This window comes from Pleurodeles waltl, chromosome 2_2 (assembly GCF_031143425.1).
Source record: "Pleurodeles waltl isolate 20211129_DDA chromosome 2_2, aPleWal1.hap1.20221129, whole genome shotgun sequence".
NCBI classification, from domain to species: Eukaryota; Metazoa; Chordata; class Amphibia; order Caudata; family Salamandridae; genus Pleurodeles; species Pleurodeles waltl.
This window is the reverse complement of record NC_090439.1, coordinates 1,172,933,739-1,172,951,358: the sequence shown is the minus strand read 5'-3', so window position 1 is coordinate 1,172,951,358 and position 17,620 is coordinate 1,172,933,739. Positions and strand designations below refer to the sequence as shown.

At 46.2% G+C, this 17,620-nt stretch overlaps 1 protein-coding gene across 1 annotated transcript in view; it reads left to right on the top strand.

Annotated features, from left to right (window-relative positions):
- The first annotated feature begins 970 nt into the window (after nt 1–970).
- LOC138283042 (uromodulin-like) overlaps nt 971–17,620 on the top strand; it is a 147,989-nt gene continuing 131,339 nt past the window's right edge. The window contains exon 1 of the mRNA XM_069221176.1: nt 971–1,147. Within this exon, the coding sequence (XP_069077277.1) occupies nt 1,069–1,147 (79 nt within the window). The 5' untranslated portion in view covers nt 971–1,068. The remainder of the gene's footprint in view (nt 1,148–17,620) is intronic.

Below are 17,620 nucleotides of genomic sequence, written 5' to 3'. Positions count from 1 at the left end.
ATCACAAAATGAAAGAGTTTTCACAAAAAATTTGCTGTGCAATTTCTGACCACTTCTTTGTCGTGTTAAAGAAGCGCTGTGCATGTCGGGAGCACAGCTTCCACGTGGTACTCAGTGGTGGCAGAGAGCGGTACACAAGAGAGTGGCTGCACTAACTGCAACCAAGAGTGTCACTGCAGGTCCTGCTAGCAGAGAGACACCAGTGAGCTGGGACTATGTGTTTGCCACTCTCACCAAAGTCAGCATCCTCTCAACATATATTAAATGGATACAAATCCAAAGATGAGAGAATAAACGGGTTCCCACATACCCTCCACTTATTCCATATTTCATGGCACTAGGCAGGGATGCCCATTGTCCCCTCTCTTATGGGATGAAAAATGTGAAAGGGGTAAAGGATTTTTTTTTTTTATTAATTACTAATTTGCTGGGAGAACGAACTGTCCCTTGTAAATGGGGGGTTGACATGAGGCCTCCACCATGTCCTGAATCTGTTCACCCACAAGTGGCTCGCTGATCCTGCCCTTTAATGTGTGTTCACAACTGTGCTCACCTTGAAGTTTAAAGGGAACCTCTGCCAGCCCCAAAGGTCACAAGGATCATCAACCTGAGCTAACCAGACGCCTCTAGGCGCTTCTCCCTGTACAGGCATTCACAGCAAACTTCACGCAAGCCATGGCCTTTCCCCTTGCCTTGTTCTGCACCGTCACTCACCCATGTGTGTATGTCAAGAAACCAGACTCTCCAGTGTCCGCCTCCAGGACACACTGCACACTGGTGAGGAAGTTAGTTCAGAAAATGACCTCAGCAGACATTCCTTGCAAGGGTTTGGGCTGCGGATGGACAGGTATTTGTTTTACCAGTAAGAGAGCAGCAGAATGAGGAACCAATCACACAATGCTCTTCCCTCCCTCCAGTCATGTGTCCTCCCCTGGGGGCGGTAGATACAGGACACCTCACCCAGATCTCCACCACACACCGGCCCTCAGCAGCCACAGTGCTCACTTGTCTCTAGCACTTTCTCAGCAGTTACTTCCTGCAGACATACTCTGTGGTTAGCAGGTAGACATGACTTGGCACAGCCTAGCCCTGCTCCTCGCCTTCCAGCTCATCTGGATTTCGACCACTGGAGGACAGACCACTATAGGTAAGGCCATGCTACCAGTGTCTGAGCAGCACCACACCTCACTTCAATGGTCCTTGGTGACTGACAGGTCGCTGCTAGCGCTTCTGTGCAAGGGTAATGCATTTAGGGCCAGATGTAGGAAGACATGTGTTTGCGACTTGCAAATTGCGAGTCAGAGTGACTCGCAATTTGCGACTTGCAAACCCATATGCAGGATGGTGTCCCTGACACCATCTGCGAATCGCAAGGAGGTCGCAAAGACCCACCTTATTAATATTAATGAGGTGGGTCGCAATTTGCGACCCCCTTGTAATTCCCTGCACTCACAGGGATGGTGGCCTGCTGGAGACAGCAGACCACCATGTCTGTGACTGCTTTGTTAATAAAGCAGTTTTATTTTTGGTATTGTAGCCCGTTTTCCTTAAAGGAAAACGAGTTGCAATACACTCGAGAAAATGAAACCATTTGGTATGGACCACTGCCTGCTCTGCAAAAATATTTTTAGAGTCACTCACAAAGGGGAAGGGGTCCCATGGGGATCCCTTCCCTTTTGCGAATGGGTTAGCACCCACTTCACATGGGTGTAAATTGCGAATTGCTTTGCGACCACAAAATGGGAATGAGCATCGCGATGCGAGTTTTGCATGGCGCAAACAGCGAATTTCGCTGTTTGCGCCATACAAAACGTTTCATACATCTGGCCCCTAATATGCTAATAATAGCACCCCTGCGGAGAAAGGCCACATTTAATGTGCAGTATTAGCACTTCTGTCAGACATGCCATATTAATGTACCATTTAATATGCAGTAACAGTGTTTCATTGCTAGCTTGTCTTATTTAACGTGCAGCACCAGTGCTTCTGTACAGGGATTTTATATGTAACATACAGTATCACACTTCCCTGTAGGCATGTGATATTGACTGTGCCAATAAGTCACCTCCGTGTAGCCGTGTGATATCTAATCAGCCATCAGGGACACTGTTGTGCAAGCATGTCTTCTTTAATCTGCAGTATCAGTGCATCTGTGCAGGGATTGGATATGTAACATACAGTATTAGCATTTCTAACAGGCATGTAATACTGACTGCGCCAATGAGGGCCCCTCTGTGTAGCCATGTGATTTCTAATGGGGCATTAGGGACAGTCCTGTGCAGGCATGTCTTTTTTAAAGTGCAGTATAAGTGCGTCTGTGCAGGGATTTAATATGTAACATACTTTATTAGCTCTTCTATGCATACATGTAATGTATTTTGTGCCGATAATTGCCCCTCTGTGCAGGAACGTAATATCTAGTGGGGCAGCAGGGCACTCTTGTGCAAACATGTCTTATTTAAAGAGCAGTACCAGTACTTCTGTGCAGGGATTTGATATGTAATATACGGTATTAGCTCTTCTATACAGGCACGTGATGTATATTTTGCCAATAATGGCCCCTCTGTGCAGGGATGTGATATCTAGTGGGGCAGCAGGAGCACTCTTGTGCAGACATGTCTTTTGTGCATGGTAGGGGGGACAGACGCTGCTGCCAGTGAGGGGTGTGTACCTGAATGCTGGACTCTGGTCCATGTCGAGAATAAACAGCTGGACAGATGCAATGTCTCTTCTCTAGTGCTGACCTTCATGTAAGGCCTCAGGAGTGCAATGGTTGTTTGTGCCACTTTCTTTGGTCCATGAATGGGTGGATAGAGAAGGGTTCAGTGGCCTCAGGGCAGGATGCCTGCAGCTGACCAATCCCATCCAGTATAAAGGTAGGACACACCACAGGTGGGCGAGTCTATACAGGTAGAGCCAGTGACAGGAACCACAGTAGAAGGCAAAGAAATGCTTGTCTTGCAAATGGGACGTGGAAAAGTGGAGAAACACAAAAAACTGCCAAATTTATGCAAACATAATTAAAAATCCTCTTTTACCCTTGTGGCTTTGTAGTTGTATTATCTACTGGGTCATTCAATTGACATTTTTTATCGGTTTGATCCATTCATGCCCCAAGCGCTAGGTACAGTCACAAAAGCAGCGCCGTTTTTATTGGGAGGAGTGTGAAAACATTGCTGAGCCCCGCAGATCATTGAAGCTTCCCTCACCGAAATGTGAGGAAAATACCATATTTTTTGTCAAAATTTCAAGTTTACAAGGATTCTTGGTAAGAAACCGTGGAAGGATCCGTGGAAGTCATGCCACCCTTGTCTGGGTTTAGTAAATTTCTTGGTTGTTGGCTAATCCTTAACCCTAATAGTGCAGCCACTCAGTATGGAAAGTGGGAGGAAATTGGGATTAACCTCCACACTGCCTTACAATATATACATAGGTGGTTTGGGGACATCCTGATGCCTACATGGGCTGACCTCGAACATTTTTTGGTAGTTTTTTCCCAGGTGGCTAATGAGGTTTTGGGGGCAGATTGTGGGAAAATACTCCAGTCTACTTTGGGTGGGACAGAATGACTCTTGAATCCATTCTAGGGTTGGAGCATGGCCTGGGTAGCCTACCATACCAATTATCTTTTGTTGTTGTTTGTCTCCTGGTATCTAGTGGACTTTCTCCCTCCCCCAACCATGGGTGAAGATTGGGAGTTGTGGGGGCTTGTAGGAGGCTGGCCTGGCTTATAGTACAGTACTTATACACAAGTAAAGACAATACTCAGTGTTACAAAAAATAAAGGTATTTATTTGGGTGACACAAGGCCAAAAATATCTTAGAGGCAATACTCATTCTGGAGGTAAGTATTATACACAATATATGCACTAGACACCAAAATAAGGTAAGTAATTAGACACAGGATTGTTTAAACAATAGGAAATACTATAGAATGCAATGGGAGAAAATAGGTCTAGGGGCAACACAAACCATACACTAAGAAAGTTGAATGTGAATCACGAATTCCCCCCTAGACAAGGGTAGTGTGTGCAGAATCGCTGGGAGAGTAAGACTGCAATAAAGATAAGTAAATTACCCCACCCCAGAGCCCAGAAAAGCAGGAGTAAAGTACTGCAAGTTTCCTTAGGACACACGACAAGTCGTGATTAGAGTTATTGCAAGAACCAACCAAGACTGCAAACAACAAATGATGGATTCCTGGACCTGAAGACCTGCAAAGGAAGGAGACCAAGTCCAGAAGTCGAAAGAAGTTCCAGGAAGGACAGGATCCCCTGCCAACCCAGAAGAGGGTGTAAAAGAAGAGTCCCTGGTTGGACGAAGACTGCAGAAATGCACCCAAGGAAGATGTCAGCGGGATCCTACATGATGTACTGGATGTCCCACAAAGAGAAGTTAAATGCAGGCGAGTTTTGCCACTGGAATCCTCCAACAAGCCTTGGTTCCGGCAAAGTCACATTTTGCTTCAAGTAGGCGCTATCTGGAACCAGAAGGGAACTGGGGGCCTCAACTCTGTGTGAGGTGGAAGAGAGTCTTTCAGCACTTCAGAGCGCCCTCAGCACCAGATAGCACCAACGGAAGTCCCTGGACATGGGGACAAAGGAGGTGCAAAATGCGGTTGGTGCAGCACTACAAAGGAAGGTCCCACGCCACCGGAGAGCAACTCAGTGAGTTGAGCATCACACGATAGAGTGTGGGAGACCTGGTCCAGGCTGTGCCCGAAGGAATTTAGCAAATAGTGCACAAAGGCCTCATGAAGTGAAGAAGACACAGTGCACAGGGGTACTGTCGTTCTCGGGAAGGCAAGGTCTTACCTCCTCCAAATTGGGACATCAGGACTTCAGGACAGTCTGTGTCAATGGGGTCCACCCTCTGTGTTCCAAGGAGCACGCTCGTCACCAGGAGAGGAGTCCAAGAGAACCAGTCATCGACATAGAAGGTGCCTGCTTCAAAGAGGAGTGACTCCGTCACCTCACAGGGGATTTCTTCAGTCGTTCTTGTGCAGGGTGAAGACAGGGAGTCCTCAGAGCAGGCGCACCATGGAAACTGTTGCAGTTGCTGGCTGGAGCTGAAGTTGCAGAGGAAAAGTATCCCTTGTGTATACTTTGTTGCTGTTACAGCAGTTCCTGGAGCAGGCTGCGGTTGATCCGAGGTCAGAAGATGAAGTGGTAGTTGCAGAGGATTCCTGCTGGAAACTTGCAAGTAGAATCTGAAGAGAACCCACAGGAGAGACCCTAAATAGCCCTGAGATAGGGATTGGCTACCTTATCAGGTAAGAACCTATCAGGAGGGGTCTCTGACGTTACCTGCTGGCACTGGCAACTCAGAGGCTTCCAGAGTGCCCCCACACCTTGCAAAGCAGGGTGGCTGAAGTCTGGGACACACTGGAGGAGCTCTGGGCACCACCCCTAGAGTGGTGATGGACCGGGGAGTGGTCACTCCCCTTTCCCTTGTCCAGTTTCGCACCAGAGCAGGGACAAGGTGTCCCTGAACTGGTGTAGATTGGCCTATGCAAGGAGGGCACCATCTGTGCCTTTCAAAGCATTTCCAGAGGCTCTGGGAGGCTACCCCTCCCCAGCCTGCATCACCTGTTTCCAAAGGGAGAGGGTGTAACACTCTGCTCCCATAGGAAATGCTTTGTTCTGCCTTCCTGGGACTGAGCTACTCAGACCCCAGGAGGGCAGAACTCTGTCTGTGAGGTGGCAGCAGCTGTAGCTGCATTGCAAGCCTCAGAGAGCTGGTTTGGCAGTACTGGGGGTCCATGGTGGAGACCCCAGGATGCATGGAATTGGCTCCCCAATACCAGATTTGGAATGATCTTAGACACCTTACATGGCCATATTCGGGGTTACCATTGTAAAGCTACACATAGGTATTGACCTATATGTAGTGCCAAAGTACACACGAAAGTACGGGGTTCTCTAGAAGCGGACGTCGCGGATATTAGCGTAGTCCTAGGTTGTATGTATTCCTATTTGGAAGGGTAAAGTCAGTGGAATGTCAGTTGGAAATTACCGAGTGGAACAGCGAGGGGTGGGAAGAAAGGGAATTTCCTTTTACGGACTAGGTGGTCTCACACACTATATAGTGTCATGCTTCATCATTTGACCACCTAGACCCACCCAGGTAGGACAGTGCCACCTGGGCGGACTCAACCTCACTGTTAAAGGAACAGGAGGGAGTGCGTAAATAAACTTGTTTCTGGAAAGATCGGGATCCAGCTAATCTACTGAAAAACTAAAAACACCTAAGCAGACACCTGTGAAGAGCAACAAATTTAATGGTGGTGTCTGACTGGTGTAGTTAAAAAGGGGGGTTGGGACACCTCTGTGAGGACAAGGACTCACAGGGTCACCTAACTAATTACTAGCCCGCATGTAATGGCGTCCCCACACTCACAAAGTTCAGAGAATTGGCCCTGAACTATTTTGGGCACCTTTACTAGTGCAAGGGTGCCCTCACACTTAGTAACTTTGCACCTATCCTTTATTAAATGAAGGTTAGACATATAGATGACTTATAAGTTATTTAAGTACATTGAAAATGGCTGTGAAATAATGTGTGCACTATTTCACTCAGGCTGCAGTGGCAGTCCTGTGGAAGGGTTTGTCTGAGCTCCTTATGGGTGGCAAAATGAATGCTGCAGCCCATAAGGATCTACTGGAATACCAATGCCCTGGGTGCCTAGGTACCATATACTAGGAAATTATAAGGGGGGTCCCGTGTGCCAATTGAAATTGGTAAATTAAGTCACTAGCCTATAGTGACAAATTTAAAAGCAGAGAGAGCATAAGCACTGAGGTTCTGATTAGCAGAGCCTCAGTGACACAGTTAAGCACTATACAGACACACACATTAGGCTATAAACTACTGGGGTCCTGACCAGCAGGATCCCATTGAGACAGGCAAAAACATACTGACATATAGGTAAAAATGTGGGTAACGTGCCAAGACGGTACTTTCCTACAGGGCTCAAAGCCAAAACTAACAATAAAGTGCAAACTTATTCAAAAGAGTTTCTTACCTGAGTGAATCAGCCCCTTTGAACTTTTCTTTCACTTGAAATACATAGGAGCATATTTACAAGCCCCTTGTGCATCCTTGCACCACACCAGCATCATTTTTTTAAAATGATAATGTGCGTTAAGGAGGCAATTTCCCTGCACTATATTTACAAAGTGGTGCAATGCATGCTTTGCGCCCCTTTGTAAACCCTTGTGCCGTATTATGCCTGCACCAGGCATAATGTATATGAGGGGCGTTCCGAAGCAGGGAGGCCAGAAAAAATGGTGCAGTTTAATTTACAAGATTTCACTGCATCATGTTTTTCATCATTTTTAACCCCTGCCCAGAGCAGGCATTAAAATGACTCATCTATTATATTCAATGGGCCTCCCTGTTCTGTGCTGCTCTAGCGTCAACATTTTTTACGCTAGTACAGCAAAGCGCCACAATAACTTCAAAATTGATGACGCTATTCTAACAACCGCCATGGTGTTCCGTATTGTAACTATGGTGCAGCCATGGTGTCATTAATGCCAGTGGAAGGGAGGGGGTGGGCAAGAAAAGTGGCGCATCATCTATGATGTGCCACTTTCTTGAACATATGCCCCCCAGTATGGCTGCAGCCATGAAGAATAAAGGTGATAATCTATAGTGTGAAATTAGGCACAACCGAAAACAGTTAATAATTTGTTGAAAGAAGATATAATAATAATTTAATGTAGAACTGTTTACAAAAGAGCTGCAGCCCAGAACGAGTACTACTATGCACAGAGAATCTTTCATTTGAACAGCCATGTCTTGAGTTCTTTTCTGAATTCCCAGAGCAATGCAGTGCTCCTGAGGTGCAGGGGAAGGTTGCTCCAGGCTTTGGTCACCAGGTGAGAGAGGTGGATCAGCGTTTCTGGGGGGTGTCTGTGACCAAAAGGAAGGCCTGTCGCAAGTGCCTAGTCAGTTAGTGGAAGGTCATTTGTTTGTTGATGTATGCTGGACCTTCGTTGTGCAGGGCTTTGCATGCATGGGTCAATATCTTGAACTGGCCTCTTCTGGATCGGGAGCCAGTGTAGTTTCTTGAGGTGCGGGGTGATGTGAGTCCATCAGGGGAGGTCAAGGATGAGTTTTGCCACTGAGTTTTCTATTATCTGTAGTCACTCTAGGAGGCATGTAGTGATTCCTACGTAGTCCAGCATGCTGGTGACATGGCTTGAGTGACTGTCCATCTGGTGCTGATTGGGAGCCACCTGAAAATCTTACAGAGGATGCATAGGGTGTGGACGCTGGCAGGCAAGACTGCATTTACCTGTTTCTGCATTGCTAACTTGTTGTCTAAGATGATGGCAAGGTTGTGGGCCTGATCTGTCAAGGTGGGAGAAGAGGAGAGTTCAACAGGCCACAAACTGTTGTTCCACAGCGAGGTGTTTTTTCCAAAGAGGAGGACTTCTGTCTTGTCCGTATTGAGCTTGAGAAAGTTACCCTCCATCCTAGTTCTGGTGGTGGAGGGATCTTCTGACAGTGAGAGGATGAGCTGGGTGTTGTTGCCATAGGAGAAAATGTTGAGTCTGTGTGATCTGAAGGTGTTGGACAGCGGGATCACCTATATGTTGAAGAGGGTAGTGCTGAGGGGCGATCCTTGTGGGACTCAGCAGATTACCTTCTTGGGCTCCAAAGTGAATGGTGGGAGACAGATTCTCTGGGTTCTTCCTGTGAGGTATGAGGCCTTCCATTGGATGGCATCTTCCTTAATTCTTATTTGGTGGAGTCTGTTGATCAAATGTGGTGGAAGACGGTGTTGAAGGAGGGTGACAGGTCCAGGTGGAGAAGGACTGCTGTTTTGCTGCGGTCTAGGAGGGCCCTGATGTCGTTTGTGGCTATGATAAAGGCCGTCTCAGTGCTGTGGTTGACTCGGAATCCGGATTGAGGGGGTTCAGGAGGTTGTAGTATTCCAAGTGTTTGGTGAGCTGCTATGATTGCCTTTTTGTGAACCTTAGCCAGAAAGGGGAGCAGGGAGATGGGCCGGTTATTATGCTGGGTCAGTGGATGGTTTCTTCAGTAGAGGCCTCACTTCAGTGTGTTTCCAGTCCTCAGGGAAGGAGACCATGGTGCTAGACGCATTCAGTACTTTCTTCAGCTCATCACAAATCATCTTACTACCAAGGTTGAAGATGTGCTGGGCACATGGGTCCATGGGTGCTCCCAAGTGTATGGAGTTCATGATGACACATTTTTCCATTTTCTGTGTGCTGCTAGTGTTAGTAGATCCTGAGATGGTGAAGTGGACGCTGTAGTGGTCGGTTCAGGTATGCTGTGAGAGGTGGCTGTACTTGATTCTGTTCCTGAACATAAAAATAGGGTTGAGTGTGCATCTTGTGATGTGGGTGTGGTTGGTGACCAGTTGTTGGTGGCCAATTGTGCACATGCTTTCCAGGCAGTCAGTTGTGTTTGTTATGTTGGTGGTCATCAAGGTGGAAGGTAAGGTCTCTTAGGAAGATGTAGTGCTCAGAGTCAATGGTGATTGGGGCAATGAGGTCAGGGATGTGTTTGCAGAAGATGGGGCTTGGTCCTGGTGGTCTCTATGCAAGAGTCCCTTTGATGGTGCTTTTTCCACCTGTGTGAAGTTGGAAGTTGAGATGCTCCATCATCAGGGTTTAGTCAGGTGAGGAGGTTGTGCAACAATTGGTGTCCATGTAGATGATGGCGATTCCACTCTTGTCTGTTCCCGGTGGGTTCTCTTGTAGCCTTCAGGTGTGGTGATGGAGTGTCTGGCTCGGACGAGGGGTTCAGCCAGGTCTCCGTCAGGAAGATGATGTCCAGTGTGAGGGATGAGATAGTGTCCCAGATCTCTGTGGTGTGTTTGCTGAGCAATCGTGTGTTGAGTGAATGAACTGGAGTTGTGCTGTGGTGGTCTAGATCAGTGTAGAGGGTGCAGTCATTTTTGCGATGTCTCCAAAGTTGTTGGTTGCATTGATGTTGCAGGTGAAGTGACAGTGCTTACAGAAGAACGGTCCTTTGATGGTGCCTTGAGAAGTGCGGTAGCAGTTATTGTTGTGGATGCACCTTGGAGGTCTGTGGCAGTGTAGCTTCAACGGGGTGGAAAAACCATGGTCCCTGGTGCTGGGCACCATCGAGGAATGGACAGGTGCAGACGGCCTTGCCTTTGGTATGCTGGCAGTGCGCCAGTGCTACACCTACTGCACACGCCCGAAGTGCAGCCGGGCTGCGGCCTCCAATAAGTAGGTCCTGGTGAGGGGCACTGGGAGGTCGTGGGCAGGTCAAGCCAGGAGGCAGGAAAACAGGCACGAGCAGCAAATGAGGGGAAAATAAAGAGAAGCAGTGAAAGCAGGGGAAAGAAGGAAGAATGCAGTCAAAAACGTGGGAAAAGCAGGAGAAGCATTCAGAAAATGGGGGAAAAGGAAGGAAAAAGCAGTAAAAAATTAAGAAAAAGTAGAAGAAAGCACACAGAAAACAGGGACGAAGTAGAGGGCAAGCAGTGAAAAATAAGGGAAATGCAGGAGAAAGCACTCAGAGAACAGGGTGGAAGCAGAGCGATGCAGCAGCCTGGGCAAGCTGCGTCTGGGACCTGCTCCTTGGGCCTGGGACCTAGTTCCTTCGAGATAAAGTTTCACCTGCCATGTAAGAATATTACAAGTCACAGAAGATTCCTGGGACTATGTAGAGGAATACTCATGCCCACCTTGCCTAGTCAGTCACTTATTCAATGGCATATAAAACAAGCATTTAGAATGCAATGGGTCTTGCATTTGTGAGAGTTAGAACTATTGGCATTGTAAATGATAATGTTTTTACCTATGTGTTTTGTTTTTGTAGTGTAGTGGATGTATGTGATGTGTAGTGGAAATATGTGTGTTTTATTGGAATATTAGTGAGGTGGGATAGTGCGTGAAACAGCAAGATAGATGTGAAAGAGAGAGTAAAAGAGAGAGAGAAGCAGAAGTGGAAGGGACACATGGAGGGATGGGGGATGGGAGAGGTGAAAAGGTGCACAGTGTGAGGAGGTGCAGTTACATAGTAGATGTTAGACACACAAAAAAGGGAGCACACTGCCTCAAACTCCAGCATAGTAGATGTTAGTAGGCAGTATTAAGAGGAAATACGTAATGCAAGGGAGGGATAAGAGTACAAATTAACGGGGTGGAGAGGTAGAGAGAATACTTGTGAGATAAATTGAAACTGAGTTAGCAGAGTTCATAAGGAGATGCACAGAAGAATGGAGAACTGCAGGGGGATCAAATTAATTGAAATATAGAGGGACTGAGGAAAAGAGGAGGATATAAACATGCAAAGAAGATTGGAAAGGTATAGTGAAGAGACGGAGGGGATAGAAAGTAGGGGTGTATAGAAGAAATAAGGGAAAAAATGGAGAGTAGCAAGGGAAGAGGTATAATAGAAAGAGAATGTAAGAGGGAAAAACAGAAATACAGGGGAGAGTAGAGAGGTGGACAAAGTAGTGAAGTAGATAGGATGAGAAATGTGCAAGGAAACATGTACAGGTGCCCAGAGACTGTTAACTGGGAAACAGGAAGGTTCAGATTCATGGGACAGTGAAAGTTGGAAAGTAGGGGCATTGGAAGTAGTTAGAGGATGCAGAGATACAGGGTTGGATGTCTCAAACTAGGAGCAAGTGCAGAAAAGGGGGAAAAGGGGCTACAGAGTAGGAGGACAAAAAAGGAGAATGGGAGGGCTAGCTCCACTACAGAATGGAAACAGTGTAGAAAGGAGGGAGGGAAGGGGTAGCGGATAGATACATTTGGGGAAAGGGGGCAATGAAAGGTGGAAGTAGCGAGGTATAGAGGAAGGTAGAAGAAGGGACAAAAGGATGGAGAGATACAGGAAGAATGAGGAAGAATGGAAAGCGAAGAGGTATGGTGGAAGAGTGGGGACAAGGAAGGCAGTTGAAAATCACGCATATTATTTAAAGTTTAAATTGGTATATAAAAGTGTTAGACCTGGCATCCTTGGCGTGGTTTCCCCCTGTCTTTTTTGCCTTTGCTTCCCATGTTTTGACTGTGTGCTGGACTCAGTTTTTCCTGGTGTTGTTACTCTGGGAACTTTACCACTGCTGACCAGTACTCCCTGTGTAAATACTGTGTGTAATCGGCTTTTCCATGATTGGCGTATTTGATTTACTGGTAAGTTCCTAGTAAAGTGCACAAGAGGTGCCATGTCTCAGACCTGCCACTGCAGTGTCTGTGTGTGCAGTATTAAACTGCCAATTCGACCTGGCAAGTGTACCCACTTGCCAGGCCCAAAACGTACCTTTTTATGCATGTAAGGCACCCCTAAGGTAGACCCTTGGGAGCCCTAAAGACAGAGTGCAGTGTATGTTAGAGGTAGTACATGTGCTGGTATGTTTCTATATGTCCTAACAATGAAATACTGCCAAATTTGGCTTCACTATTGCAAGGCCTATCTCTCTCATGGGTTAACATGGGAGCTGTCTTTAAATATCTTTTTAAGTGCAGTTTCCCTTTAGTAGCAGATTGCAATTGGAGTTTGGTGTCTCTGAATTCACAATTTCGAAATACAACTTTTGGTAAAGTCGGTTTTTGAATTGTCAGTTTAGAAATGCCACTTTTAGAAAGTGGGCATTTCCTTGCTTAAACCATTCTGCGACTCTGCCTGCTTGTGCATTCCCTGTCTTGGTCAGACTGACAGTTGGGCTGTTTGTGAATCTCCACTAGAGAGTGACATAAAGGCGTCCGGGGTGCAACCTGCATATCCTGATGGGCCATCTGGACTAGAGTGGAGGGAGGAGTAGTCACTTACACCTGAAAGGGCTGTGCCTGCCCTCTCACAATGCAGTCTCCAACCCCCTGTTGTGAGTCTGGAGCCAGACCTGGGCAAGGCAGGAGCTTGTGAACAACAGAGTGTTTCCTTTGAAGTTTGCCTACTTGAAAGGCAGAAAGGGGTATAAGTAGTGGACCCAAAACCCCAGATGTTTAGAACACTTCTGGATCAAGAGGAACCTCTGCCATGGAGAAGAGCTGGAGGAGGAGTACTGCCCTTTTGCTGTGTGTGCTTTGCTGGGTTGGCCTGCAATTGCTGCTTCTACCTTAGAGAGGACAAAGACTGGACTTTGCTGTATATCCTGCTTGAGAAGTTTCTCCAAGGGCTTGAACTGAGCTTACCCCCTGTTCTGAAGTCTCAGGGCAATCAAAGAGTTCCTCTGCCAACACCTGGACTCTGGTTAGACTCCTACCCTGCCAGGTGGGGCCTAGTCCAGTCCATGGGCCCTTGACAGGAGAAGCTGGTGAAAAACCAAGAAGAACCAAGTGCATCAACTTCGGACGACGCCCGGACTGATGCCGCTTCCGGAACCCATGACGCCACCTGCAACTGAAGCCGTGGTCCTCGCTGGAGCGTAATGACCCCACAGGCCCCACGCCGCCCCAGCCTCACAGAAGTTTACAACTTCGTGAGTCCCGAAGCGTTGTGTCACTAACGTCCGTGACATCCAACTTCACCGTACCACTCAGTGACCACCAGATATGAACCCCACCGAAAGTGCGTGGATCCAATGCTTGACATCGATGCCTCCTCACCTCCACAGCTCCACAGCAAGGACCCCAAACCTTGTACCAATGCATCTGCTTCTTCACTCCGTAGCACCAGAACTGATGCCGCACCAGATCCAGCGACACCTCAATTCCCAACTCGGTGCAGCGATGGTCTATGTGACTCCATCACAACGCCATGATATCATCAATTCGAAAGCATTTGTGCTTCTAAGCACTATATTGAAGTTTAATCTTTAAAAATTCATAACTTTGCTTGTGTATGTTGTATTTTTGTCATTTTACTCAGGTAAATATTGGCTATTATTCTAATCTGGTTGTGGTGTTTTCACTGTTTTATTGTGTGTGATTGTACAAATACTTTACACATTGCCTCTGAGATAAGCCTGAATGTTTGTGCCAATCTACAAAGGGGGTGAGCAACGGTTATCTTAAGTGTGTATCTCCATTGCCCTGACTAGACTGAGGGTCCCTGCTTGGACAGAGTGCAAACATGTTTTTCTCAGTCTATATGTGTGCATCGCGTAGATTGGGAATGTCTGTGTGACAAGGACGTACCACCGTCACCTCTATTCTCGGTTCACAGCATGTCACGTGCTGGCACATATCACGAATGGGGTGTGTCCTAAGCCTTTTGCTATCTATGTGCGGCAAGGTCCTCCCGTCCTCAAGTAATGGACTGCAAGCTTTTTTTTCAAAGATCGATACAACAAACACCTTAAGATGCCCTCAATAGTCACATCACACACATTTCAGTACAACACACATCACCAGATGTGCACTGCTGAGCTTGATTTGACTACTGCATGATACTTTTTTAAACTCATGAACTGATGTGTTTTCAAGTGATAAAGTTTGCAGCTGCACGGCTATACCTACTGCACCATTTTTTAAACTATAATTGTCAGAGTGCTTTTATACATGTAAATCAGAGGCCATAATTCATGGATATGACAGCAATCCATATTTACTCAACCAACTAGGAAACTAAAGAAATGTTGTGTGGAATGTTAAAACTCTGGTAACAAGTGTGCTAGGATTCTTGAATGCACAGCGAGCAAGACAAGGATTAGAAACTACAGCATGCTTTGCGCTTATGTCAAACAGTTTGTATTTTGTGGGACAGGTCCACAAAAAATCCACAAATTTTAAGAGGCAGAACGAGTGCTAGCGCCCTGGCATACGAGACATGGCACTGAATAGATTTTACAGAATCGTGAGCATTTTCAGAAAGATATCTCAAGGGGTTTTGTTTTTAATTTATCTAATTTAGTGTTGCCACATCCTTAACACAGTGGACCAAATGAGTGCCTGTCTAAAACATCAGGCCCTTTACAACAGGGACAGAAAATAGTTCATCCGAAAATCTCCTTTCATAATGTAACCACAAAGGGAGGCAGCCTGGACGAGCAAACACAGAGCAAGAGGTGGACAAAGGGACAGGTGGGCAAAGAAAGGAATGTATTATATATATATATATATATATATATATATATATATATATATACCAAACAAGCGCACATCCAAGCATACAGAAACACATGCAGGCACGTGTGGCACGCACAACACATACACAAAGCGCACAGTGCTAAGTTAGGACCATGTTTTCATAGAAAAAGTGTTTTTTGGCTTACCTATATCTTTGGCTCCATATGATGAATCTTCACAAATGTTTCCAAAAAAAGTGCTTTTTTTGTGCATTGAAAGTTCCAGGGTAATCTGTCAAGTGGGGCCCGAGAAAAAGATGTTGGTCAAAAACACTGCATTTCCCATGTTAATTCCCCTAGGACCTTTCAACACGACTACCGCCCGACCAGTTGGAAGGAATTTACATAAAATTTGGCAAAAAGCTAGCTGTTGGTACGTAGATTGTGCTTTTTGTTATTTGATGTAAATCTGTCCAGTAGTTTCGGAGAAATTAAATGGAATCCAAATTTGTGTATCTCTGGCCGCAAATAAATCGCAAATATTCACAAATGTTTGCAAATGCATGCGTGAATAGAAGCGCTGTAATTTGCTGGCCACAATCTCACTAGAAAGTTACAGTCACTATTTTATGTTATGGGTGAGGGTCCCTGGGGCTGAAAATAGAAATGATAAGTGGTATAAGGGGTCAGGTTGGGGGTACCCTGACCCCAGGGGTGTGATGTAGGGCTGTTTGATGGTCAAACTATGAGTTTAAAATGATCTGTCTTCACCAGGTGTGACATTCTCAAATATCCTTGAATATTCAAGGATATTCAAGGATATTTGAGAATATGCAAACATGTTTAAAAAACATCTACAGGCTCATTCATACACTAATTCATTCACTCATACATGCACTCAGAAACTTATACACCCACTCAGACACTTATGCACCCACTCAGACCTACTCATAGACTCACGCACCCACTTTCAGACCCACTCAGACAATCACGCACCCACTTACAGATCCACTGACAGAGACAGGCCCTGTGTCCAAAGGGTGTGTGCGGCACAGGATTGGGTGGCCGTACAAAACTAAAGAAATTCAGCAGTTAGAGCTATTTCAAATAACTATAACTCACACCCTAAGGTAACTATAACTTGCGCCTTTGCCATGCACAGCTAATTACTCCACATAATATATCATTGATGACGTATTCTTTGGCATCTTTGATATTATCATTGCAACATTTGCAATATAATTATTGATAAGAAAACTACAGTATGCATGGCAGGGGCGGGAGTTATAGTTACCTTAGGACACTCAATCCCCGCCATGACTCAGAAGTCATTTCTTCTTATAGGCCGTTCTCAATGACAACCGAATATAAGATATCCAACAAAATACTGGCAAACAGGTTACTCCCTATCCTGCCAGACCTGATTCATACTGATCAGAATGGGTTAGTCCCGCCCCATAGCACCTCATTAAACATCAGACGCTTGTACCAGGTAATGGAGGCGGCTGGGGTCAACTTCCCACCTGCAGGTTGCCTCTCTCTCGACCTCCAGCAGTCATTTGACACCTTCGTCTGGGTCTACACGTTTGCCACTGTCTCCAAGTTTGGCATCCCCCCAGCCTATAACAAATGGATCAAAGTCCTATATCTAAATCCCACAGCGAGAACACAAATGGATGACCACATATCCTGCACTTATTCTATATTTTGAGGCACTAGGCAGGGATGCCTCTTGTCCCTTCTTCTCTTTATGCTGGCAATAGAGCCTCCATTACAAAGCATCATGGAGATGACAGATGACTAGTGTACATCACAAAGGCCTCAACATCATGCCATTTCTAGGGATGCAGATGATATGATCATATATGTGCACAACCTTAGTATGGATCTTATGCCTCTCGCCTCCCTACATCATCTGTTTTGAGACCTCTCCAGTCTTTGTGTTAACCACGCCAAGCTTTTGCTTTCGGGACTGCACAATGGGAGATGCCATACAGATAGGCGCACACAACATTGCTGTAGCTCAACATACATTTAGCTACCTAAGAATACAGATATACAGGTCTACCACCAGCTTATTGGATTGCAACGTAAACAGGACCATCATCTCTCTCCATTCACAGGTACGGTTCTGGACCGCACTGCCTCTCTCAATGGCGGGCCGACTGGCACGCTCCAAGATGGAGATGCTACACTGTCTATCATATTTCTTTGTTAATTTACCTGTAGTGGTCCCTGCAGTCTGTTTTACACAGCTGAACACCCTACTCCTAGATTTGATGTGAGGCATGGGGAGATGCAGAGTAAGCCTACCCAACTTGCAGCTGCTGCCGGATGAGGGTGGAATGGCCCTAGACTTTCAAGCCTATCGTTATGCAGGTCATTTGCAAAGACTATCCTATTGGCTAGGAGGTCTTCACCTAACTGAAATAGATTACACTCCACGCATGCTGCAGCTGAATAAACTGCAAACCATATTATTAGCGGGTGCGACACTTCGCCCTGACTCCCACTACTCCTAAGCAATGCACTCATGTATTAAAAGTAGGCTTTAAAATACACAGCAGCCCCTTTTCAATATGCACCTAATATACCACTGTGAGGACTACCAACACTGATGGGTCCACTCTTGGATGTTGGGTTGGAGCCCTGGGAGCC